Source organism: Cherax quadricarinatus, chromosome 92 (genome assembly GCF_038502225.1).
Source record: "Cherax quadricarinatus isolate ZL_2023a chromosome 92, ASM3850222v1, whole genome shotgun sequence".
Lineage (NCBI taxonomy): Eukaryota > Metazoa > Arthropoda > Malacostraca > Decapoda > Parastacidae > Cherax > Cherax quadricarinatus.
This window is the reverse complement of record NC_091383.1, coordinates 2,931,085-2,958,234: the sequence shown is the minus strand read 5'-3', so window position 1 is coordinate 2,958,234 and position 27,150 is coordinate 2,931,085. Positions and strand designations below refer to the sequence as shown.

The 27,150-nt window shown below is 45.6% G+C and overlaps 1 protein-coding gene across 3 annotated transcripts in view; it reads right to left on the bottom strand.

Moving 5' to 3' along the window:
* Positions 1 to 27,150, bottom strand: part of LOC128698383 (protein tramtrack, alpha isoform-like) — a 199,853-nt gene that overhangs the window by 76,942 nt on the left and 95,761 nt on the right. Inside the window, exon 6 of one of the 3 annotated variants that reach the window (XM_070104451.1) lies at positions 9,077 to 10,708. The exons of the other annotated variants lie outside the window; for them this stretch is intronic. Coding sequence (XP_069960552.1) covers positions 9,981 to 10,708 — 728 coding nt within the window. The 3' untranslated portion in view covers positions 9,077 to 9,980. Of the gene's footprint in view, positions 1 to 9,076; positions 10,709 to 27,150 lie in introns of those variants that run through there. 3 annotated transcript variants of the gene reach the window in all.

Genomic DNA, 27,150 nt, shown 5'->3' with positions numbered 1-27,150 from the left:
GGGTGTTAGTGAACTGGTGTGGGTCACATCCTGGGTGTTAGTGGACTGGTGTGGGTCACATCCTGGGTGTTAGTGGACTGGTGTGGGTCACATCCTGGGTGTTAGTGGACTGGTGTGGGTCGCATCCTGGGTGTTAGTGGACTGGTGGGGGTCGGTGTGGGTCACATCCTGGATGTTAGTGGACTGGTGTGGGTCACATCCTGGGTGTTAGTGGAATGGTGTGGGTCATCCTGGGTGTTAGTGGACTGGTGTGGGTCACATCCTGGGTGTTAGTGGACTGGTGTGGGTCACATCCTGGGTGTTAGTGGACTGGTGTGGGTCACATCGTGGGTGTTAGTGGACTGGTGTGGGTCACATCCTGGGTGTTAGTGGACTGGTGTGGGTCACATCCTGGGTGTTAGTGGACTGGTGTGGGTCACATCCTGGGTGTTAGTGGACTGGTGTGGGTCACATCCTGGGTGTTAGTGAACTGGTGTGGGTCACATCCTGGGTGTTAGTGGACTGGTGTGGGTCACATCCTGGGTGTTAGTGGACTGGTGTGGGTCACATCCTGGGTGTTAGTGGACCGGTGTGGGTCGCATCCTGGGTGTTAGTGGACTGGTGTGGGTCGCATCGTGGGTGTTAGTGGACCGGTGTGGGTCATCCTGGGTGTTAGTGGACTGGTGTGGGTCACATCCTGGGTGTTAGTGGACTGGTGTGGGTCACATCCTGGGTGTTAGTGGACTGGTGTGGGTCGCATCCTGGGTGTTAGTGGACTGGTGTGGGTCGCATCCTGGGTGTTAGTGGACTGGTGTGGGTCACATCCTGGGTGTTAGTGGACTGGTGTGGGTCACATCCTGGGTGTTAGTGGACTGGTGTGGGTCACATCCTGGGAGTGAGTGAACTGGTGTGGATCACATCCTGGGTGTCAGTGGACTGGTGTGGGTCACATCCTGGGTGTTAGTGGACTGGTGTGGGTCACATCCTGGGTGTTAGTGGACTGGTGTGGGTCACATCCTGGGTGTTAGTGGACTGGTGTGGGTCACATCCTGGGTGTTAGTGGACTGGTGTGGGTCACATCCTAGGTGTTAGTGGACTGGTGTGGGTCACATCCTGGGTGTTAGTGGACTGGTGTGGGAAATGCTCAGCATAACAAGGGACTTTCTACATAGTAGTATGTCACTGATGTCAGCTATGGTCTGTATACCTCGTACATGTACTTGTATACCTTGTACATGTACTTGTATACCTTGTACATGTACTTGTATACCTTGTACATGTGCTTGTATACCTTGTACATGTACTTGTATACCTTGTACATGTCCTTGTATACCTTGTACATGTACTTGTATACCTTGTACATGTACTTGAATACCTTGTACATGTACTTGTATACCTTGTACATGTACTTGTATTTCTTGTACATGTACTTGTATACCTTGTACATGTACTTGTATACCTCGTACATGTGCTTGTATACCTTGTACATGTACTTGTATACCTTGTACATGTCCTTGTATACCTTGTACATGTACTTGTATACCTTGTACATGTACTTGAATACCTTGTACATGTACTTGTATACCTTGTACATGAACTTGTATACCTTGTACATGTACTTGTATACCTTGTACATGTATTTGTATACCTAGTACATGTACTTGTATACCTTGTGCATGTACTTGTATACCTAGTACATGTACTTGTATACCTTGTACATGCACTTGTATACCTTGTACATGTACTTGAATACCTTGTACATATACTTGCATACCTTGTACATGTACTTGTATACCTTGTACATATACTTGTATACCTTGTACATATACTTGCATACCTTGTGCATGTACTTGTATACCTTGTACATGTACTTGTATACCTTGTACATGTACTTGTATACCTTGTACATGTACTTGTATACCTAGTACATGTACTTGTATACCTTGTGCATGTACTTGTATACCTAGTACATGTACTTGTATACCTTGTACATGTACTTGTATACCTTGTACATGTACTTGTATACCTTGTACATATACTTGCATATCTTGTACATGTACTTGTATACCTTGTACATATACTTGCATACCTTGTACATGTACTTGTATACCTTGTACAAGTACTTGTATACCTTGTACATGCACTTGTATACCTTGTACATGTACTTGTATACCTTGTACATGTACTTGTATACCTAGTACATGTACTTGTATACCTTGTGCATGTACTTGTATACCTAGTACATGTACTTGTATACCTTGTACATGTACTCGTATACCTTGTACATGTACTTGTATACCTTGTACATGTATACCTTGTACATGTACTTGTATACCTTGTACATGTACTTGTATACCTTGTACATGTACTTGTATACCTTGTACATGTACTTGTATACCTTGTACATGTACTTGTATACTTTGTACATGTACTTGTATACCTTGTACATGTACTTGTATACCTTGTACATGTACTTGTATACCTTGTACATGTACTTGTATACCTTGTACATGTACTTGTATACCTTGTACATGTACTTGTATACCTTGTACATGTACTTGTATACCTTGTACATGTACTTGTATACCTTGTACATGTACTTGTATACCTTGTACATGTACTTGTATACCTTGTACATGTACTTGTATACCTTGTACATGTACTTGTATACCTTGTACATGTACTGGTATACCTTGTACATGTACTGGTATACCTTGTTCATGTACTGGTATACCTTGTACATGTACTTGTATACCTTGTACATGTACTTGTATACCTTGTACATGTACTGGTATACCTTGTACATGTACTGGTATACCTTGTACATGTACTTGTATACCTTGTACATGTACTTGTATACCTTGTACATGTACTTGTATACCTTGTACATGTACTGGTATACCTTGTACATGTACTGGTATACCTTGTACATGTACTTGTGTACCTTGTACATGTACTTGTATACCTTGTACATGTACTTGTATACCTTGTACATGTACTGGTAGATATAAGACTGTCTACTCAAGAACAGTAAGTGTACAATCACCTTTTACCTACAAAACACTTCCAGCGAAGCAGAAAGAACGGCAAGAGTCTTACACCTTTAGCTACAGCTCCTGGGCCAGCAGGTAACCTCCAGTATTTCTCCACCATCAAAGACCCCGCTAGATGAACACGAAATGTCGTATTTGGGGTGACCTGACATGCGCTATAATGATCCACTTATCCGAAGGAAACATTAACCAAATCAACACTGTGTTAGAACACAGCAATAAGCGGCTCCTTCCTCTGTCTTGGAGATGAATTTCACAAAAAGGGAAAATATCCCTCTAATGAGGCCAAATAGAGAAGAGATAAATGGGGTATTTAGAGTCGATCCAAAAAATCGAATAAGAAATGTAATTCTTTGGATCAAGAGCCCTTTTGACAGGACAAGAGACCACACTTGAAGGGGAAATTATAGAAAAGTTGAGGAGAAAGAATGTAGGGCCAACAGTAACAGCCTAGTTGATCGGACCCTGATACACCAGGAGACCTGGTCACAGACCGGGCTGCAGGGGCGTTGACCCCTGAAGCTCTCTTCAGGTATACTCCAGGTATACTCCAGGTATACTTCAGGTATACTCCAGGTATACTCCAGGGATACTCCAGGTACACTCCAGGAATACTCCAGTATACTCCAGGTATACTCCAGGTATACTCCGGGAATACTCCAGGTATACTCCAGGGATACTCCAGGTATACTCCAGGTGTACTCCAGGTATACTCCAGGTATACTCCAGGAATACTCCAGGTATACTCCAGGGATACTCCAGGGATACTCCAGGTATACTCCAGGAATACTCCAGGTATATTCCAGGGATACTCCAGGTATACTCCAGGTATACTCCAGGAATACTCCAGGAATACTCCAGGTATACTCCAGGTATACTCCAGAGATACTCCAGGTATACTCCAGGTATACTCCAGGAATACTCCAGGTATACTCCAGGTATACTCCAGGGATACTCCAGGTATACTCCAGCTGTACTCAAGGTATACTCCAGGGATACTCCAGGGATACTCCAGGTATACTCCAGGTATACTCCAGGGATACTCCAGTGATACTCCAGGTATACTCCAGGAATACTCCAGGTGTACTCCAGGTATACTCCAGGTATACTCCAGGGATACTCCAGGAATACTCCAGGTATACTCCAGGTATACTCCAGGGATAAATTTTGAGGAGACTGTAGGAAATAAGTATATATGAACGTAAGTACCAGAGTGTAGTGATACCAACATGGGTGTGAAGGATGGGTTTTAAACATTGCAGCGAAGAGGAGGCTGAAGGCAGTGGAGATGTCGTGTGTGAGGGCCATGTGTGGTGCTGTTATATTGATAATTTGGACCTTGAAGATTAGAAACCTGCGTAGAGTTACCAGGTTATCCCGGGAAAAGTTGATGGGAGGAGATAAAGGAGGTTTAGAAAGTGAGCGGCTTGAGCATCCTGCAGGCTGGTGTAAGCATGTAGTTTTGATCGCTTGACGTGCTGTTGGAGTGTGAGCAAGGTGCTGAAGGAATTCATGGAACCTGGTTAGCAGGACTTGAGTCCTGGAGGTGAGAATTACAGTGTTTGTACTCCCAAGGATCGTGATAGCATCTTAGTTTCCGTGAGTGTACTCACCTATATGGGGTTGCAGGGGTAGAGACACAGCTCCTGGCCCCGTGTGTGTGTGTGTGAATGTGGGTGTATGTATGTGATTGTGTGTGTGTGTGTTGTGTGTGTGTGTGTGTGTGTGTGTGTGTGTGTGTACGTGTATCGTACAGTCATGGATGTACACACAAGACAGAATAATTACAACGTGTGTGTGTGTGTGTGTGTGTGTGTGTGTGTGTGTGTGTGTGTGTGTGTGTGTGTGTGTGTGTGTGTTGTGTGTGTGTTGTGTGTGTGTGTGTGTGTGTGCGTGTGTGTGTGTGTGTGTGTGTGTGTGTGTGTGTGTGTGTGTGTGTGTGCGTGTGTGTGTGTATGTGTGTGTGTGTGTGCGTGTGTGCGTATATCGTACAGTCATGGATGTACACACAAGACACAATAATTACCACGTGTGTGTGTGTGTGTGTGCGTGTGTGTGTGTGTGTGTGTGTGTGTGCGTGTGTGTGTGTGTGTGTGTGTGTGTGTGAGTGTGTACGTATATCGTACAGTCATGGATGTACACACAAGACACAATAATTATCACGTGTGTGTGTGTGTGCGTGTGTACGTATATGGTACAGTCATGGATGTACACACAATAATTACCACGTGTGTGTGTGTGTGCGTGTGTACGTATATGGTACAGTCATGGATGTACACACAATAATTACCACGTGTGTGTGTGTGTGCGTGTGTACGTATATGGTACAGTCATGGGTGTACACACAATAATTACCACGTGTGTGTGTGTGTGCGTGTGTACGTATATGGTACAGTCATGGATGTACACACAATAATTACCACCTACATAATATAATAATCGGTCAGAGAGTCACAGGTAATTATTAGAACCAAAATTAATTCTCTCGTTCGGTCATGGCAGTGAGGTGTCTGTGGAAGTGGCTAAACCCGTAGGGGGTCATACAGCGCCTGGGGAATGGGAGGTAATCAGGTTTGATCCGAGGAAAATGAGCCTAATTCCATTTACTCAAATTAAAACTTATAAACATCGAGAAAATCTTAAAGTAATGTTATGATTATCTGAATTATTTCCTATCAATTATTGCACTGTTCCTAGGTGACTTCCTAGGTGACTTCCTAGGTGACTTCCTAGGTGACTTCCTAGGTGACTTCCTTGGTGACTTCCTAGGTGACTTCCTAGGTGACTTCCTAGGTGACTTCCTTGGTGACTTCCTTGGTGACTTCCTAGGTGACTTCCTAGGTGACTTCCTTGGTGACTTCCTAGGTGACTTCCTAGGTGGCTTCCTAGGTGACTTCCTAGGTGACTTCCTAGGTGACTTCCTAGGTGACTTCCTAGGTGACTTCCTTGGTGACTTCCTAGGTGACTTCCTAGGTGACTTCCTAGGTGACTTCCTAGGTGACTTCCTAGGTGACTTCCTAGGTGACTTCCTAGGTGACTTCCTAGGTGACTTCCTAGGTGACTTCCTTGGTGACTTCCTAGGTGACTTCCTAGGTGACTTCCTAGGTGACTTCCTAGGTGACTTCCTTGGTGACTTCCTAGGTGACTTCACCTAGGTGACTTCCTAGGTGACTTCATAGGTGACTTTCTAGGTGACTTCACCTAGGTGATTTCACCTAGGTGACTTTCTAGGTGACTTCACCTAGATGTCTTTCTAGGTGACTTCACCTAGGTGACTTCCTAGGTGACTTTCTAGGTGACTTCACCTAGGTGATTTCACCTAGGTGACTTTCTAGGTGACTTCATCTAGGTGACTTTCTAGGTGACTTTACCCAGATGACTTTCTAGGTGGCTTCACCTAGGTGGCGTTCCCTAGGTGACTTCTACTTCCCCTAGGTGACTTTCTAGGTGACTTCCCCTAGGTGACTTTCTAGGTGGCTTCACCTAGGTGACTTTTACATCTCCTAGGTGACTTTCTAGGTGGCTTCACCAAGGTGACTTTTACATCTCCTAGGTGACTTTCTAGGTGGCTTCACCTAGGTGACTTTTACATCTCCTAGGTGACTTTCTAGGTGACTTCATCTAGGTGACTTTCTAGGTGACTTTCTAGGTGGCTTCACCTAGGTGACTTTCCCTAGGTGACTTCTACTTCCCCTAGGTGACTTTCTAGGTGACTTCCCCTAAGTGACTTTCTAGGTGACTTTACCCATTTCCCCTAGATTTCCCCTAGGTTACGCTCCCTAGATGACTTCACCTAGGTTGCTTCACCTAGGTTGCTTCACCTAGGATGTTTCACCTAGGTTGCTTCACCTAGGTTGCTTCACCTAGGTTGCTTCACCTAGGATGCTTCACCTAGGTTGCTTCACCTAGGTTGCTTCACCTAGGATGCTTCACCTAGGTTGCTTCACCTAGGTTGCTTCACCTAGGTTGCTTCACCTAGGTTGCTTCACCTAGGTTGCTTCACCTAGGTTGCTTCACCTAGGTTGCTTCACCTAGGATGCTTCACCTAGGTTTCTTCACCTAGGTTGCTTCACCTAGGTTGCTTCACCTAGGTTGCTTCACCTAGGTTGCTTCACCTAGGTTGCTTCACCTAGGATGCTTCACCTAGGTTGCTTCACCTAGGTTGCTTCACCTAGGATGTTTCACCTAGGTTGCTTCACCTAGGTTGCTTCACCTAGGTTGCTTCACCTAGGTTGTTTCACCTAGGTTGCTTCACCTAGGTTGCTTCACCTAGGTTGCTTCACCTAGGTTGCTTCACCTAGGTTGCTTCACCTAGGTTGCTTCACCTAGGTTGCTTCACCTAGGTTGCTTCACCTAGGTTGCTTCACCTAGGTTGTTTCACCTAGGTTGCTTCACCTAGGTTGCTTCACCTAGGTTGCTTCACCTAGGTTGCTTCACCTAGGTTGCTTCACCTAGGTTGCTTCACCTAGGTTGCTTCACTTAGGTTGCTTCACCTAGGTTGCTTCACCTAGGTTGCTTCACTTAGGTTGCTTCACCTAGGTTGCTTCACCTAGGTTGCTTCACCTAGGTTGCTTCACCTAGGTTGCTTCACCTAGGTTGCTTCACTTAGGTTGCTTCACCTAGGTTAATTCACCTAGGTTGCTTCACCTAGGTTGCTTCACCTAGGTTGCTTCACCTAGGTTGCTTCACCTAGGTTGCTTCACTTAGGTTGCTTCACCTAGGTTGCTTCACCTAGGTTGCTTCACCTAGGTTGCTTCACCTAGGTTGCTTCACCTAGGTTGCTTCACTTAGGTTGCTTCACCTAGGTTGCTTCACCTAGGTTGCTTCACTTAGGTTGCTTCACCTAGGTTGCTTCACCTAGGTTGCTTCACTTAGGTTGCTTCACCTAGGTTGCTTCACCTAGGTTGCTTAACCTAGGTTGCTTCACCTAGGTTGCTTCACCTAGGTTGCTTCACCTAGGTTGTTTCACCTAGGTTGCTTAACCTAGGTTGCTTCACCTAGGTTGCTTCACCTAGGTTGCTTCACCTAGGTTGTTTCACTTAGGTTGCTTCACCTAAACTAACGTAACAATTCCACCAGGACTGTTGGAGGATGTTGGAGGACTGTGGGAGGATTGTGGGAGGATGTGGGAGGACTGTTGGAGAATGTGGGAGGACTGTGGGAGGACTGTTGGAGAATGTGGGAGGACTGTGGGAGGACTGTTGGAGGATGTGGGAGGACTGTTGGAAGATGTGGGAGGACTGTGGGAGGACTGTGGGAGGATTGTGGGAGGATGTGGGAGGACTGTTAGAGGATGTGGGAGGACTGTGGGAGGACTGTTGGAGGATGTGGGAGGACTGTGGGAAGATTTCGGAGGACTGTGGGAGGATGTGGGAGGACTGAGGGAGGACTGTGGGAGGATGTGGAAGGACTGTGGTAGGATGTGGGAGGACAGCCGGAGGACTGTGGTAGGATGTGGGAGGACTGTGGGAGGACTGTTGGAGGATGTGAGAGGACTGTGGGAGGACTGTAGGAGGACTGTAGGAAGACTGTGGGAGAACTATGGGAGGATGTGGGAAGACTGTGGGAGGACTGTGGGAAGACTGTGGGAGGATGTGGGAGGACTGTAAGGACTGTGGGAGGACTGTTGGAGGACTGTGGGAGGATGTGGGAGGACTGTTGGAGAATGTGGGAGGATTGTGGAAGGACTGTTGGAGGATGTGGGAGGACTGTGGGAAGATGTGGGAGGACTGTGGGAGGATGTGGGAGGACTGTGGGAGGATGTGGGAGGACTGTGGGAGGACTGTTGGAGGACTGTGGGAGGATGTGGGAGGACTGTGAGAGGACTGTGGGAGGACTGTGGGAGGACTGTGGGAGAATTGTGGGAGGACTGTGGGAGGATGTGGGAAGACTGTGGGAGGACTGTGGGAAGACTGTGGGAGGACTGTAGGAAGACTGTGGGAGGACTGTGGGAAGACTGTTGGAGGACTGTGAGAGGACTGTGACTGGACTGTGGGAGGACTGTGGGAGGACTGTGGGAGGACTGTAGGAAGACTGTGGGAGGACTGTGGGAAGACTGTGGGAGGATGTGGGAGGACTGTGGGAGGACTGTGGGAGGACTGTGGGAGGACTGTGGGAGGACTGTGGGAGGACTGTAGGAAGACTGTGGGAGGACTGGGAGAATATGGGAGGATTGTGGGGGAATGTGGGAGGACTGTGGGAGGATGTAGGAAGACTGTAGTAGAACTGTGGGAGGACAGATATTACCAGGGTAGCATAGATAGTCCCATTGTACCCTAGAGAGTCCCTGGGGATAATGAATAGTCCCAAAGGAGAATAGGTAGTCCCTGGGGCAAAGGATAGTCCCTGGGAATACTGGATAGTCCCTGGGAATACTGGATAGTCCCTGGGAATAATGGATAGTCCCTGGGAATAATGGATAGTCCCTGTGGATAATGAGAAGCCTCTGGTAGTACTGATAGTCCCTGATAGTTCACGCTACTTCCAGAAGGCACTGAGTAAGGCTATGCAATATTCCGCTGTTGTGCTCTCTCTTGGAGGTGCAACAGCACTTGCTGCGGTACGAGTTGCTGTTGAAAGGGTCGCTGCTGCAGTGGTTCCTACTGCAGCTGTCACTGCTGCAGCTGTCACTGCTGCAGCAGTCACTGCTGCAGCAGTCACTGCTGCAGGAGGCCTGGTGCAGCACAGTCATGGGATATGCTCAGACATCACAACTTGCGGTTGTTACCGCGTCAGGTAGAAAAGTTATAAAGGTTTTTAGACCTTAACATTGCACTTTAGAAATAAGATTACGATCAATTTGACCGATGCTGAGATCAGCAAGACTGTCCCAGAGTTGACTGCGTTACAGTGACAGGAAGCGCTAGATCCGTAGTGGCCAAGCAGCACAGAACTGGCTACAGCCGCCAAGTTTGGGCAAAGTCTTTGACCAGTGCGACCTCGGGTACTCTAAACTTTATCCACTTGTTGTAGTTGCTGCATTAACTGCTCTTGTAAGTGTGGCACATCCCTGGCTAGACTAGGGGACACACCAGTCACATCTCTGAAGATGGTATGACCTTCTTTGCCCGGACGGTGCACAGAGCGGATATGTGACATCATATTATCCTTACGCTTGAATTCCTTGCCACAGACGTGGCATTTGTGGGCGCGACGGTCAGTGTGGACGGTAATATAATGACGGTGGAAGTTGGACGGGTGAGTGAAGGTCTGGAAGCACTTAGAACACTTGAAGCCATTATCCTGGATACAGTAACTCATAATGGGCACCGATACTTTATTGTGATTCCCACCGCTGCCGCCACTTGGGGAGTTCGTGGCTTGGGAAGACTGGGTTGGCTTCTGGGGAGAGGAGATATGGGGGGAATGAGGAGAGGAATCTATATGTTCGCGTTCCCCTTCGCGTTCATAAACCCCATGAAGACCGAACTTAAGCGGGGCTCGAAGTGAGGCCAGAAGAATGGACCCGTGTAGATCTTTGTCGTTCTTCAGGGCTTCGTAAGGATTTTTCAACATGGCGGCCTCCAGTAGATTCTTGGTGTAGTAAAGTTGCTCCATGTCCGTAACTGGAGGTGGATGAGGAGGTGGAGGCTGCGAAGTATTCTTTATCGCCGAGTGGATAGAGTGCGGGTCCTCCAGGTCGTACTCCTGAGAGCTCCACTCCGGAGGATGATGGCCTGCAATATAGAGACCTGGTCAGCTCTAAGTTGATATACTGTCCACTGCCTCTACTCTAACCTTGCTAAACACCATCACCTCTACACCACAACTTACCTTAGTATTCCTTAACAAATTATTTTAACCATCTAACCTCGCCATATATATATATATATATATATATATATATATATATATATATATATATATATATATATATATATATATATATATATATATATATATATATATACGAGACTTTGAACGATGTTTCGCCCGGTCTGAGCCACAACTGACATAATGGTCTGGGACCAAAAGCGTCAAACATTTTTCTTCTGGCAGCTCGGTGTCACTTGGTAATGTTCGAAACGTTTTTAGGCCTATGTTTCTCTCGTTTGAGGAGGGCTTGATAAGGCAATTATAATATAGGGGAATATTGTATTCGTGGGAGACAAGGCCAGAGTACAGTGTGAGTTGAGTACATGACGCAACGCGAGTACTAACGGGCGAGCAACGTGGGTACTAACGGTCGAGAAACGCAGGTACTAACTGGCGAGCAACGCGAGTACTAACGGGCGAGCAACGCGGGTACTAACGGTCGAGAAACGCAGGTACTAACGGGCGAGCAACGCGAATACTAACGGGCGAGCAACGTGGGTACTAACGGTCGAGAAACGCAGGTACTAACTACCGAGCAACGCGAGTACTAACGGGCGAGCAACGTGGGTACTAACGGTCGAGAAACGCAGGTACTAACGGGCGAGCAACGCGAGTACTAACGGGCGAGCAACGTGCGTACTAACGGTCGAGAAACGCAGGTACTAACGGGCGAGCAACGTGGGTACTAATGGGCGAGAAACGCAGGTACTAACGGGCGAGCAACGGGGATACTAACGGTCGAGAAACGCAGGTACTAACGGGCGAGCAACGTGGGTACTAACGGTCGAGAAACGCAGGTACTAACGGGCGAGCAACCCGAGTGCTAACGGGCGAGCAACGTGGGTACTAACGGGCGAGCAACGTGGGTACTAACGGTCGAGAAACGCAGGTACTAACGGGCGAGCAACCCGAGTGCTAACGGGCGAGCAACGTGGGTACTAACGGTCGAGAAACGCAGGTACTAACGGGCGAGCAACGTGGGTACTAACGGTCGAGAAACGCAGGTACTAACGGGCGAGCAACGCGAGTACTAACGGACGAGCAACGCGAGTATTAACGGACGAGCGTCGCGGGTACTAACGGACGGCAATGCGGGTAGTAACGGGCAAGCAACACTAGTACTAACGGACGAGCAACGCGGGTACTAACGGGAGAGCAACGCGGGTACTAACGGGAGAGCAACGTGGGTACTAACGGACGGCAACAGGAGTACTAACGGACAAGCAACACGGGTACTAACGAGCGAGCAACACGGGTACTAACGGGAGAGCAACGCGGGTACTAACGGGAGAGTAACGCGGGTATTAACGGGAGAGCAATGCGGGTACTAACGGGAGAGCAACGCGGGTACTAACGGGAGAGCAACGCGGGTACTAACGGAAGAGCAACGCGGGTACTAACGGGAGAACAACGCGGGTACTAACGGAAGAGCAACGCGGGTACTAACGGGGGAGCACCGCGGGTACTAACTGGCGAGTAACGCGGGTAATAACGGGCGAGTAGCGCGGGTACTAACGGGAGCACCGCGGGTAATAACGGGCGAGCAACGCGGGTAATAACGGACGAGCAACGCGGGTAATAACGGACGAGCAACGCGGGTAATAACGGACGAGCAACGCGGGTAATAACGGACGAGCAACGCGGGTAATAACGGACGAGCAACGCGGGTAATAACGGGCGAGCAACGCGGGTAATAACGGACAAACAACGCGGGTAATAACGGACGAGCAACGCGGGTAGTAACGGACGAGCAAAGCGGGTAATAACGGACGAGCAACGCGGGTAATAACGGACAAACAACGCGGGTAATAACGGACGAGCAAAGCGGGTAATAACGGGCAAGCAACGCGGGTAATAACGGACGAGAAACGCGGGTAATAACGGGCGAGCAACGCGGGTAATAACGGACGAGCAACGCGGGTAATAACGGACAAACAAAGCGGGTAATAACGGACGAGCAAAGCGGGTAATAACGGGCAAGCAACGCGGGTAATAATGGTCAAACAACGCGGGTAATAACGGACGAGCAACGCGGGTAATAACGGACGAGCAACGCGGGTAATGACGGACAAACAACGCGGGTAATAACGGATGAGCAACGCGGGTAATAACGGACGAGCAACGAGGGTAATAACGGACAAACAACGCGGGTAATAACGGACGAGCAACACGGGTAATAACGGACGAGCAACGAGGGTAATAACGAACAAACAACGCGAGTAATAACGGACGAGCAACGCGGGTAATAACGGACGAGCAACGCGGGTAATAACGGGCGAGCAACGCGGGTAATAACGGACGAGCAACGCGGGTAATAACGGACGAGCAACGCGGGTAATAACGGACGAGCAACGCGGGTAATAACGGGCGAGAAACGCGGGTAATAACGGACGAGCAACGCGGGTAATAACGGACGAGCAACGCGGGTAATAACGGACGAACAACGCGGGTAATAACGGATGAGCAACGCGGGTAATAACGGACGAGCAACGCGGGTAATAACGGGCGAGCAACGCGGGTAATAACGGCGATCTCATTATCTTGGGAAATTGCTAAACCCGTAAGGGCCACACAGCGAAACAATCTTAAGTGGTAATTGAATTTGATAATAAACAAAAGATAGCTCCAGTTCCTTGGATCAAGAGCCCTTTTTCACCAGCATAATAGATCTTCCTTTGAGAGTGCCTTGAAAATCATTTTTGGGAGATAATATAGGTCAGATCAGGTTAGGTTAGGTCAGGTCAGGTTAGGTCAGGTCAGGTTTGGTCAGGTCAAGTTAGGTTAGATCAGGTCAGGTCAGCTCAGGTTAGGTTAGGTTAGGTTAGGTTAGGTTAGGTTAGGTTAGGTTAGGTTAGGTCAGCTCAAGTTAGGTTAGATCAGGTCAAGTCAGCTCAGGTTAGGTTAGGTTAGGTTAGGTTAGGTTAGGTTAGGTTAGGTCAGGTTAGGTTAGGTCAGGTTAAGTTAGGTCAGGGCAAGTTAGGTTAGGTTAGGTTAGGTCAAGTCAGGTTAGGTTAGGTTAGGTTAGGTTAGTTAGGTTAGGTCAGGTCAGGTTAGGTCAGATCAGGTTAGGTTAGGTCAGGTTAGATCAGGTTAGGTTAGGTCAGGTTTAAGTCAGGTTAGGTCAGGTCGGGTTAGGTCACGTGAAGTTAGGTCAGCTTAGGTTAGGTTAGGTTAGTTTAGGTTAGGTTAGATTAGGTTAGGTCAAGTCAGGTTAAGTTAGGTCAGGTCAGTTAGGTCAGGTAAGGTTAGGTCAGGTTAGGTCAGGTCATGTCAGGTCAGGTTAGGTTAGGTCAGGTCAGGTTAGGTTATGTCATGTCAGGCCAGGTTAGGTCAGGTCAGGTCAGGTCAGGTTAGGTCAGGTCGCGTCAGGTCAGGTTAGGTTAGGTTAGGTCAGGTCAGGTTAGGTTAGGTTAGGTCAGGTCAGGTTAGGTTATGTCATGTCAGGTCAGGTTAGGTCAGGTCAGGTCAGGTTAGGTCATGTTAGGTCATGTTAGGTCAGGTTAGGTCAGGTTAGGTTAGGTCAGGTCATGTAAGGTTAGGTCAGGTTAGGTTAGGTCAGGTCATGTAAGGTTAGGTCAGGTTAGGTTAGGTCAGGTCAGGTACTACAGGTAACCTACTGTCCCACCTCAGGTTCCTCAATTCTAACAACAGTGTTAATCACAGTAGTCAGTAGAGTCATCCTTCCATTATTTTGTCAATATAAATTACCTAGAAGTTGACTCAGGTGCAACAGTCAGGTGCAACAGTCAGGTGCAACAGTCAGGTGCAACAGTCAGGTGCCTTTATTGTCGATACAGAGACAGCAGGTGTAGTAGTGCAATACATATGGTCAGTCCCTCAGCCTGGGACTGACCATCTCAGGTACTGTTTCCCCAAGGTTGAGGGACTGATTACGTCACCTTCACTACTACTCTGCTGCCTGTGTATTTGACTGAAGAAACCTCAATAAAGACAGCCAACTGTTGGACCTTATAGTGTTTGATGGTCTCTTGTAGACATCCACAGTCAGTTTGATTGTTGTGGGGCTTTGCTGCTGCGTTCCTAAGCGGTAAACCCATGTGGGTCATTCAGCGCAAGACATGGTGGAGGCTTGATCCTCCGTCTGCTTAGTGCACAGCAGACGCCCTTCCTTTTTGTACTTGCAAAGCTGTTGTTCTGGAACAACAGCTGACTTTTGTGCCACTCCAGTAATATGTACACGGGAGTTGCTGTGTTGAACACACACACATTGTTGTTCATAAAACACATGTGGAACAGTTAGGTATCACATTGTTCCAGACTGTGGAACAGAGCTGTTCTCCAGGCTGAGGGACTGACCACCTCACTACGCCTTCAAGGATGAAGGACTGATGACATAGTCTTTACCCCTCTGCAACTTTCCTCCGTATTCAGATGGACAAAATCAACACAGGTGCAGCTTAATGCGACCCTCAGTGGCTACTTTTCGCCCAAACAGTGAGCTTTATGTGCGAAAAGTAGCCAATAAACGGTAGACTTGATCACATTCTCTCGTAAGGAATGCTGTAAACCCGTGCGTTCTGGGCTCCAGTGTACGATACAGAGCTCCTCCTGAAGTCTTGTATTCTCGTAAGGGGTAACCAAAGTAACATTGGTAACATACAAGTTACCGACCGAAGTGAAGTTGTCCCATCCGTCAGGGACTCGATGACTTCATGGAGTCTCTGGTGGGGCGAGTCATTGTCAAAATTAAATGTCAAAACAGTATTTTTTTATATTTTGAGCCATAGATGGCGGATTTTTATTCCCTGGGAGATACTGAGATTTAGAAAAAGGCACTATTGTACAGCTCAGGACATTTCTTAGAAAAGTTTGAGGGAAACGTTTCTTGAGTATAGATTCCCATATGTTGCGTAAGTTTGGAAAGGTTGGACAGACAGGTGGGTGGGAATGATTGGTTTTGAGAATGACCTGCCCTGTGTGGGCCAGTAGGCCTACTGCAGTGTCCTTCCAGTCTTTATAAGACACATGAGCAGCAGTTAGGTATCTTTATTCTGAAACCCTGCGCCTACACAGCAGGTTTCTTTAGTGGAATGCAGAGAAGGCAGTAGAAATGTGAAGACTATGTAATCAGTCTGTCACTCTTGAGGATGCAGTCTTGAGGTGGTCAGTCCCTCAGCCTGGAGAAGAGTTCTGCTGCATTCTTATGCTCCTGTGTTCTTTATGTCTGCTGCTCGTCTGCAGTGAAGGACTGCGTGGCGAGGAAAGCCGAGGCTGGAAAACACGTTCTCTGAGTAATCGTGTCGCTCCTGCTGGAATTCGTGGCTGTAGAATGTCAGTGTCGACGCAAGGCTGGATTAGGGCATGGCCTCCTGGGGCTGCAGCCCAGGGGCCTCACAGTACCTGCAGCCCAGGGGCCCTCACAGTACCTGCAGCCCAGGGACCTCACAGTACCTGCAGCCCAGGGACCTCACAGTACCTGCAGCCCAGGGGCCCTCACAGTACCTGCAGCCCAGGGGCCTCACAGTACCTGCAGCCCAGGGGCCTCACAGTACCTGCAGCCCAGGGGCCCTCACAGTACCTGCAGCCCAGGGACCTCACAGTACCTGCAGCCCAGGGACCTCACAGTACCTGCAGCCCAGGGGCCTCACAGTACCTGCAGCCCAGGGGCCTCACAGTACCTGCAGCCCAGGGGCCTCACAGTACCTGCAGCCCAGGGGCCCTCACAGTACCTGCAGCCCAGGGACCTCACAGTACCTGCAGCCCAGGGACCTCACAGTACCTGCAGCCCAGGGGCCTCACAGTACCTGCAGCCCAGGGGCCTCACAGTACCTGCAGCCCAGGGGCCTCACAGTACCTGCAGCCCAGGGACCTCACAGTACCTGTGGCCCAGGGACCTCACAGTACCTGCAGCCCAGGGGCCTCACAGTACCTGCAGCCCAGGGGCCCTCACAGTACCTGCAGCCCAGGGGCCTCACAGTACCTGCAGCCCAGGGACCTCACAGTACCTGCAGCCCAGGGACCTCACAGTACCTGTGGCCCAGGAGCCTACAAAATCTTAATCCAGGTTTGTACTCACGTGAAAGAAAGATTACTTCTGTCTCTCTTTCTCTATTAGATAAAAATTAAAGGGTTTTTAATGTTGGGGCTCCAGTATACTGGTGGTCTCAGAACACCCTTGAAAAATGAGTCGCCTGAGGAAAAGTTCCGTGCCTTCTTCAGTCCAATACAGAGAATAACAGAGGAAAACGACGAGTTTAAGGTAATCATTCTTCAGCTTGACAGTTTTCAGAAATATTTTCATCACAGAACATCGTCTGACGAGATCAAAGTCTCAACAGGGAAGGAATATTGTTAATGTCCTCGTCTCAGGTAGCTTGTAGAACAGACATCAATAACACAATAGCGAGGGATAAAGCCAAGCTTCTGTCCCAGGAGAACAGTGAGGTACAGTGTAGATACCTAGAATACTTTGCTTATTAAGTAGAGTTCTGTGACCTTAGATCGCTTCTAGTTAGAAGTCTTCAACATGTAAACACTATCAGAACGACTCAAGCAACTATTAAACGACTATCGAACAAAATAGCAGTATATTAACTTTAGTAACCACTATAACTCACGTTGTTTAAAGTCACTAAGGAAACCTAAGAGAAAGTCACCTAAACCTAACTCCAGCACCTGTCTTCTACACCTTAAACGACTATTTAAGAGGCACGTAGGTTCCCCATAATTACTATCGCATTTTCTTTGTCTGTTTCGTAAGGTGAAGTCCAGGAACTTTCCTTAATTGATAACAATTGTGTTGCAGAAGTCTGAGACCTCTGCAACACAAGTCCTCAAAGATTTGTTAAGTTATACCATGAATTAAGGAAAGATGATAGACTTCACTTGACGTAACAAAGGAAATGCGATAGATTATAGTGGGAAAATGAGCATGTTAAAGACAGAGGAACTTACGTGCCCCACAAGCTGCTGTATCTCATATCTGTTGTGTACTTAAAAACGCTCACTCACGGGTCAGACTGTGCCAGTAAATCCACTGCTACGAGCAGTGGATTTATTGGTGCACTGTAGCGTGCACCATATACTAGACCACTAGAATTACTGAAGTACTTTCTAAGTGGATAGGGAGGCTCAAGTTTGTGAATGTAGGAGAGGGGGGAGATTATTTCTCAGTAAAAGTAGGCCTAGAGAGGGGTGGGTTAACTTATTTATAGATGAGGTTGCAAAAGAAGTGTATGCTGGGGTGCTGGGAAGAGGTGTGGGGTTAAAAGAGTTGTGACAGAGGCTCTGTGCCTATGGCACTGTACCTTTGGAAGATTCTGAGCAAAGATTGCTGAGGTTACTGGAGGAATTTGTAAGTGTAACAAGGACATTAAAGTGAACATAGGAAAGGGTAAGCTGACAGGAATAACAAAAGACTAGGCAATAAGAAATTGAATGGTAGAACAGAGGAAGTGTGAAGGCAGTAATATATTCACATATTTGGTAGTGAACTTGTCAACAGACTTGTCCATGAGAGGCGAGGTGAACCAAGGGATAAACGATGGAGGAAAGATAACTGGAGCACTGAGGCATCTTTGGCAAGAAAGAAGTTTATGTAGGAGGGCAGAAAGAAGACCGTACCAGATTATAGTGGTACCAACACTGTTACTTGGTTATGAGGTACTTCAAGATTACAGCCAGGAAGAGGCTGGAGACAGTGACAGTTCTGTGTTTTAAATAACATTTTGGAGTGAATATTATGCAGAGAATTCTAGGAATGGAAAAGTTTGGAGTTATCGAAGGTATTATTAGATGAAGACCCAGAATGGAGACCAGAATGACCAACAGTGTTTATAAACCTGTGGAGGAGGCGTAGGGGTCATTCCAGGAAGGGTTAATTAAGTAGAGGCTTGTGTGAGCTTGTTAGATACTAGTGAGCGGAGACAAATCGTTTACATAGTTTGATGTGCTGTTGGAGTGTGAGCATTTGTAAAGGGATTCAGAGAAATTGGCTAGCCGGAGTTGAGTCCTGGAAGTGGGTAGTACAGTGCTTTAGTTGTGAAGGATGAATGAGGATGTTACAGTCCTGGAGGTGGGAAGTACAGTACCTGCACTCTGAAGGATGAGTGAGGATGTTACAGTCCTGGAGGTGGGAAGTACAGTACCTGCACTCTGAAGGATGAGTGAGGATGTTACAGTCCTGGAGGTGGGAAGTACAGTACCTGCACTCTGAAGGATGAGTGAGGATGTTACAGTCCTGGAGGAGGGAAGTACAGTACTTGTGAAGGATGAGTGAGGATGTTACAGTCCTGGAGGCGGGAAGTACAGTACTTGTGAAGGATAAGTGAGGATGTTACAGTCCTGGAGGTGGGAAGTACAGTACCTGTACTCTGAAGGATGAGTGAGGATGTTACAGTGCTGGAGGTGGGAAGTACAGTTCCTGCACTCTGAAGGATGAGTGAGGATGTTACAGTCCTGGAGGTGGGAAGTACAGTACCTGTACTCTGAAGGATGAGTGAGGATGTTACAGTCCTGGAGGTGGGAAGTACAGTACCTGTACTCTGAAGGATGAGTGAGGATGTTACAGTCCTGGAGGTGGGAAGTACAGTACTTGTGAAGGATAAGTGAGGATGTTACAGTCCTGGAGGTGGGAAGTGCAGTACCTGTACTCTGAAGGATGAGTGAGGATGTTACAGTCCTGGAGGTGGGAAGTACAGTACTTGTGAAGGATAAGTGAGGATGTTACAGTCCTGGAGGTGGGAAGTGCAGTACCTGTACTCTGAAGGATGAGTGAGGATGTTACAGTCCTGGAGGTGGGAAGTACAGTACTTGTGAAGGATAAGTGAGGATGTTACAGTCCTGGAGGTGGGAAGTGCAGTACCTGTACTCTGAAGGATGAGTGAGGATGTTACAGTCCTGGAGGTGGGAAGTACAGTACTTGTGAAGGATAAGTGAGGATGTTACAGTCCTGGAGGTGGGAAGTGCAGTACCTGTACTCTGAAGGATGAGTGAGGATGTTACAGTCCTGGAGGTGGGAAGTACAGTACCTGTACTCTGAAGGATGAGTGAGGATGTTACAGTCCTGGAGGTGGGAAGTGCAGTACCTGTACTCTGAAGGATGAGTGAGGATGTTACAGTCCTGGAGGAGGGAAGTACAGTACTTGTGAAGGATGAGTGAGGATGTTACAGTCCTGGAGGAGGGAAGTACAGTACTTGTGAAGGATGAGTGAGGATGTTACAGTCCTGGAGGTGGGAAGTACAGTACTTGTGAAGGATGAGTGAGGATGTTACAGCTGATAGGCGCATCTGATCTCTGATGTAATTCTGTCAGGACAGATATTGACTGAACACCGATAAATGTGTTTCCTCTCTGGTAGGGTCAATCATGTAATAAACATAATCAATAAACTCTATTCCTTAATACATTTCTCGTACCTTCTTCAATCAAATTTATTTTTAAAAATATTTCACGCTCCAAGGGCCAAATTTTTTTCAAATATTTATCAGTAAAGAAAGCTTAATAAACGCATCTTTATTACCACCAAAACATCCTTAGTATAGGATTTACAACATTTATTACACGTTATTTATACGCAGTGAATGCTATAACGGATTCCGCTTAGGCGAATTCGCTTTATGAGCCGTCGATTGGGGAAACGTTCCACAGAAAATGAGGATCACTGGTGATCCATAGATCCTATAAGGATCCAAAACCTTTATTTTGCGATGTTTTGAACGCTAGAGAGGTTTCTTAGGTGCTTATTGAAGACCCAGTGTGGGCGAAACATAGTAAGATAAAGACCCAGTGAGGGCGAAACATAGTAAGATAAAGACCCAGTGTGGGCGAAACATAGTAAGATAAAGACCCAGTGAGGGCGAAACATAATGAGATAAAGACCCAGTGTGGGCGAAACATAGTAAGATAAAGACCCAGTGAGGGCGAAATATAGTAAGATAAAGACCCAGTGTGGGCGAAACATAGTAAGATAAAGACCTAGCGTGGGCGAAACATAGTAAGATAAAGACCCAGTGAGGGCGAAACATAGTAAGATAAAGACCCAGTGTGGCGAAACATAGTAAGAAAAATACCCAGTGTGGGCGAAACATAGTAAGATAAAGACCCAGTGTGGGCGAAACATAGTAAGATAAAGACCCAGTGTGGGCGAAACATAGTAAGAAAAAGACCCAGTGTGGGCGAAACAGCAATATAAAGACCCAGTGTGGGTGAAACATAGTAAGATAAAGAGCCAGTGTGGGCGAAACATAGTAAGAGTCTAGTTATGAGCGAAACATCGCAAGATGAACGTTCTATAAGTGAAATATCAGGATAAGAATGAAACATCGCAATACGGGCGAAACGTCACAATACGGGCGAAATATTGCAATACTAGTGAAACATTGCAATGCTAGTGAAACATCTCTATACGGGCGAAACATCGCAATACGAGTGAAACATCGCAATACGGGCGAAACATATCAATACGGGCGAAACATTGCATTACGAGTGAAACATCGCAATACTAGTGAAACATCTCTATATAGGCGAAACATCGCAATAAGAGTGAAACATCGCAATACGGGCGAAACATATCAATACGGGCGAAACATTGCATTACGAGTGAAACATCGCAATACGGGCGAAACATCGCAATACTAGTGAAACAGCAATACGAGCGAAACATCGCAATATGGGCGAAACATAGCAATACGAGCGAAACATCGCAATATAAGCGAAACATCACAATACGGGTCAAAGTGATCTGTCTCAAGGTACGTCATTCTACGACGTATAGAGCAAACACAAAGATGTTTCGAACATAGTAATATTCTATCAAGATGTTTCTATCAAGATGTTTCGAACACAGTATTGATAACATCATGACTTAAAGAGCTTTTATTAGGGCGACGTTTCGCTCTGTGAAGAGCTTTATCACTTCGTGTTTCACTGTGTAGAGCTCTATGAAGTCATGTTTCTGTGTAGAGCTTTATTAAGTCATGTTTCATTCTGTGTAGAGCTTTAATCGTCATGTTTCACTCTGTGTAGAGCTCTATGAAGACATGCTTCTGTGCAGAGCTTTATCAAGTCATGTTTCTGTGTAGAGCTTCGTCAAGTCATGTTTCTATGTAGAGCTTTATCAAGTCATGTTTCTGTGAAGAGCTTTACCAAGTCATGTTTCTGTGTAGAGCTTTGTCATGTTTCTGTGTAGAGCTTTATCAAGTCATGCTTCTGTGTAGAGCTTTATCAAATCATGTTTCTGTGTAGAGCTTCGTCAAGTCATGTTTCTGTGTAGAGCTTTATCAAGTCATGTTTCTGTGAAGAGCTTTACCAAGTCATGTTTCTGTGAAGAGCTTTACCAAGTCATGTTTCTGTGTAGAGCTTTGTCATGTTTGTGTGTAGAGCTTTATCAAGTCATGCTTCTGTGTAGAGCTTTACCAAGTCATGTTTCTGTATAGAGCTTCATCTTGTCACACTAAAGCTCTATGTGGGAAACGTCGCCCCAATAAAGCCTCATACCTATAATTCCCATTATCATCCATCTCAAATATTTTATTATCGTGTCCTTATTTTCTCTTTATTTACGACCCTCGAGACCTGACAGACGAAATCTTTACTTCAGAAATAAAGATATTTATTATTTTAAGCAATGGATGAATAAAAAACAATTACCTGATGGGCTAAAAATACCAATCAGGAGGTCAATCAGGCCAATAATTGATGTTCTCTGTCTTACACCTTCAATCACCAATAAAGCTGATTTAATAAATAAAGTTAGAGAGAAAATAAGGCTAGTCAATATAGTATCAATAAAATTATGTATATAAATACTTTATTTAAAAATATTGTTTTTTACTGCCACGAGAGTAATAATATTAATCAAATTAAACTTAGGAAAAATACAGGTAGGGGGAGGTATTTCATCCAGGTCAAGGTGACCAGGTCATTCCAGGTCGAGTCATGTCATGTTAGGTCAATATATGTCTAACTAGGTCAATACACTTCATGCTAGGTCAGTTCATGTCAAGCTAAGTCAATACATGTCAAGTTAGGTCAACTCACATCCATTCATGACCTCACACACACACACACACACACACACACACACACACACACACACACACACACACACACACACACACACACACACACACACACACACACACACACACAGGTGCAAGGAATGCTAGGGTCACCTAAGTCCCAGTTAGGTATTAGAAATTCTGGCACAGGTGTTATCTTAAATAGGTCCCAGGAATGACTCAGGTACCCAACAATCAGGTGCAAAATATGGAACATGCAGTGCTGACGACATAAATATATATATGAAAAATTATATTATTATTATTATTATTATTATTATTATTATTATTATTATTATTATTATTATTATTATTATTATTATTATTATTATTATTATTATTATTATTATTATTAATATTATTATTATTATTATTATTACTGTTGTCGAAGCGCTAAACCTGAAAGGGTCGCACAGCGCCTGGAGAACGGGAAGAGATCAGGTTTGGTCTTTGGAAGGGAGAGGATAACTTCAGTTCCTTGGATCAAGATCACTTCAGAATCAGGGCACCTCCCTTATATATATATATATATATATATATATATATATATATATATATATATATATATATATATATATACATATATACACTGGGCAATCGATTTGTCATTTTTTCTTTGATATTAGAGGAGGTGGTGGAGGTGGTGGAGGTGGTGGATGTGGTGGAGGTGGTGGAGGTGGTGGAGGTGGTGGAGGTGGTGGAGTTGGTGGAGGAGGTGGATGTGGTGGATGTGGTGGAGGTGGTGGATGTGGTGGTGGTGGTGGAGGTGGTGGAGGTGGTGGAGGTGGTAGAGGTGGTGCAGGAGGTGGAGGTGGTGGTGGTGGTGGAGGAAGTGGAGGTGGTTGGGGTGGAGGAGGTGTTGGTGGTGGAGGATGTGGAGGAGGTGGAGGTGGTGGTGGTGGAGGTGGTGGTGGAGGTGGCAGAGGAGGTGGTGGAGGTGGTGGAGGAGGAGGTGATGGTGGAGGTGGTGGAGGTGGTGGAGGTGGTGGTGATGGAGGTGATGGTGGAGGTGGCAGAGGAGGTGGAGGTGGTGGAGAAGGTGGAGGAGGAGGTGGAGGAGGTGAAGGGGATGGAGGACGTGGAGATGGTGGGGATGGTGAGGGAGGTGGAGGAGGTGGAGATGGCAGAGGAGGTGGAGGTGGTGGAGAAGGTGGAGGAGGTGTAGGAGGAGGTGGAGGAGATGGAGGTGGTGGTGGAGGAAGTGGAGAAGGAGGTAAAGAAACATCTCTCACTCCCAAATAATTATAAACCAAAAATTCAAAATTCTTGGCCACTGAAGAACAATAACGTTATGTTCTCATCTTACATAATCCTATACAATGCTCTTATAACCCTATATTCTTATAAAATATTCTTATAATTACGAACTATAAAAAGACAATCGTCCCATGCAGAATATGCAAAAGAATATGAACTGAGCGAAAGTTATTCTTTAAAGAAAGTGACTTTGAGAGGAAATTTTGGACAACTTCGTGATGGATTATTTTATTGTCAGAGAAAGTCAAGCTAAAGTTAGAATATGGAGAAGGAAAGATAGAAGAAACTAGAAGGTAGAATGTTAGAAGCAAGCTATAAGAACTAGATGGCTGGAAGAAGGCAAGAAGAAAGCTAAAAGAAAGTTTGAAGAAAGTTAGGTGTTAGGAGAAAGTTAGAAGCTAGAAGAAAGTTAGGAGAAAGCTAGGAGAAAGTTAGAAGGAAGATAGAAGAAAGCTAGGAGAAAGCTGGAGGAAAGCTAATAGAAAGCTAGGAGAAAGCTGGAGGAAAGCTAATAGAAAGCTAGAAGAAAGCTAAGAGAAAGTTAAAAAAAAGATAGGAGCTAGGAAAAAGCTAGGAGAAAACTAGAAGCTAGTAGAAAGTCAGAAGAAACCTAGAAGAAAGCTAGTAGAAATCTAGAAGAAAACTAGTAGAAAGCTGAAAGAAAGCTAGTAGAAATCTAGAAGAAAGCTAGTAGAAAGCTAGAAGAAAGCTAGTAGAAAGCTAGAAGAAAGCTAGTAGAAAGCTAGTAGAAAGTCGAAAGAAAGCTAGAAGAAAGCTAGAAGAAAGCTAGTAGAAAGCTAGTAGAAAGTCGAAAGAAAGCTAGAAGAAAGCTAGTAGAAAGCTAGAAGAAAGCTAGTAGAAAGCTAGAAGAAAGCTAGTAGAAAGCTAGAAGAAAGCTAGTAGAAAGCTAGAAGAAAGCTAGTAGAAAGCTAGTAGAAAGTCGAAAGAAAGCTAGAAGAAAGCTAGTAGAAAGCTAGAAGCTAGTAGAAAGCTAGAAGAAAGCTAGTAGAAAGCTAGAAGAAAGCTAGTAGAAAGCTAGAAGAAAGCTAGTAGAAAGCTAGAAGAAAACTAGTAGAAAGCTAGAAGAAAGCTAGTAGAGAGCTAGAAGAAAGTCGAAAGAAAGCTAGAAGAAAGCTAGTAGAAAGCTAGAAGAAAGCTAGTAGAAAACTAGAAGAAAGCTAGTAGAAAGCTAGAAGAAAGCTAGTAGAAAGCTAGTAGAAAGTCGAAAGAAAGCTAGAAGAAAGCTAGTAGAAAGCTAGAAGAAAGCTAGTAGAAAGCTAGAAGAAAGCTAGTAGAAAGCTAGAAGAAAGCTAGTAGAAAGCTAGAAGAAAGCTAGTAGAAAGCTAGTAGAAAGTCGAAAGAAAGCTAGAAGAAAGCTAGTAGAAAGCTAGAAGCTAGTAGAAAGCTAGAAGAAAGCTAGTAGAAAGCTAGAAGAAAGCTAGTAGAAAGCTAGAAGAAAGCTAGTAGAAAGCTAGAAGAAAACTAGTAGAAAGCTAGAAGAAAGCTAGTAGAGAGCTAGAAGAAAGTCGAAAGAAAGCTAGAAGAAAGCTAGTAGAAAGCTAGAAGAAAGCTAGTAGAAAGCTAGAAGAAAGCTAGTAGAAAGCTAGAAGAAAGCTAGTAGAAAGCTAGAAGAAAGCTAGTAGAAAGCTAGAAGAAAGCTAGTAGAAAGCTAGAAGAAAGCTAGTAGAAATTCGAAAGAAAGCTAGAAGAAACCTAGTAGAAAGCTAGAAGAAAGCCAGAAGGAGAAAGATCTTCCATCTTACTTCCTCCTTCTTCCTTTTATGTGTTTCTCTTCTCATTGACCATCACATTTCGCCCATCTGAGCCTTGAAAACCCAAGAATCTCGTCAAAAAGTCTCCTCTCAAAATCTAAATCACCTTTAAAACACATTACTCTGTATTGAAAAAAAAATCCAAAACTGAAATACTTTCGTCAGCTCACAAAAAAATACATTAAAAACTGGACAATACAACAGCAATACAACAGCTGTGAATGTTGTATAATAAATGCATGAATGTATGATGTATAAGGCAGGAGGGGAACGTTCAGCGGCTCCATGCATTAGAGGAAATAAATCTTACCTCAAAAATTCCCAGATTTCTTCTAAATCTATTCTTGACGATTATCCAGCGGGAAAAGTTATCCACTAGTGGATCCTGCTTAAGTTATCCATAGTGGATTGTGGGTAAGTTATCCACTAGTGGATCCTGGTTATCCATAGTGGATTGTGGGTAAGTTATCCACTAGTGGATCCTGGTTAAGTTATCCATAGTGGACTGTGGGTAAGTTATCCACTAGTAGACTGTGGATAAGTTATCCACCAGTAGACTATGGATAAGTTATCCACTAGTAGACTGTGGATAAGTTATCCACCAGTAGACTGTGGATAAGTTATCCACCAGTAGACTGTGGATAAGTTATCCACCAGTAGACTGTGGATAAGTCATCCACCAGTAGACTGTGGATAAGCCATCCACCAGTAGACTGTGGATAAGTCATCCACCAGTAGACTGTGGATAAGTTATCCACCAGTAGACTGTGGATAAGTTATCCACCAGTAGACTGTGGATAAGTTATCCACCAGTAGACTGTGGATAAGTTATCCACCAGTAGACTGTGGATAAGTTATCCACCAGTAGACTGTGGATAAGTTATCCACCAGTAGACTGTGGATAAGTTATCCACCAGTAGACTGTGGATAAGTTATCCACCAGTAGACTGTGGATAAGTTATCCACCAGTAGACTGTGGATAAGTTATCCACCAGTAGACTGTGGATAAGTTATCCACCAGTAGACTGTGGATAAGTTATCCACTGGCTATTAGGATTACAAGATACATGGGGTCGCTTTGAGGTACAATGAGACAGTTATATATCACTGTATAGCGAAATACAGTGTTGTGTATCACTGTATTTAGCAATAGTGATACATAGAGTGTAATGTGTGACTGGTTACTAGGCCCAGTGTACAGTGTAGAGGGCCCAGTGTACAGTGTAGAGGGCAAAGTGTACAGTGTAGAGGGC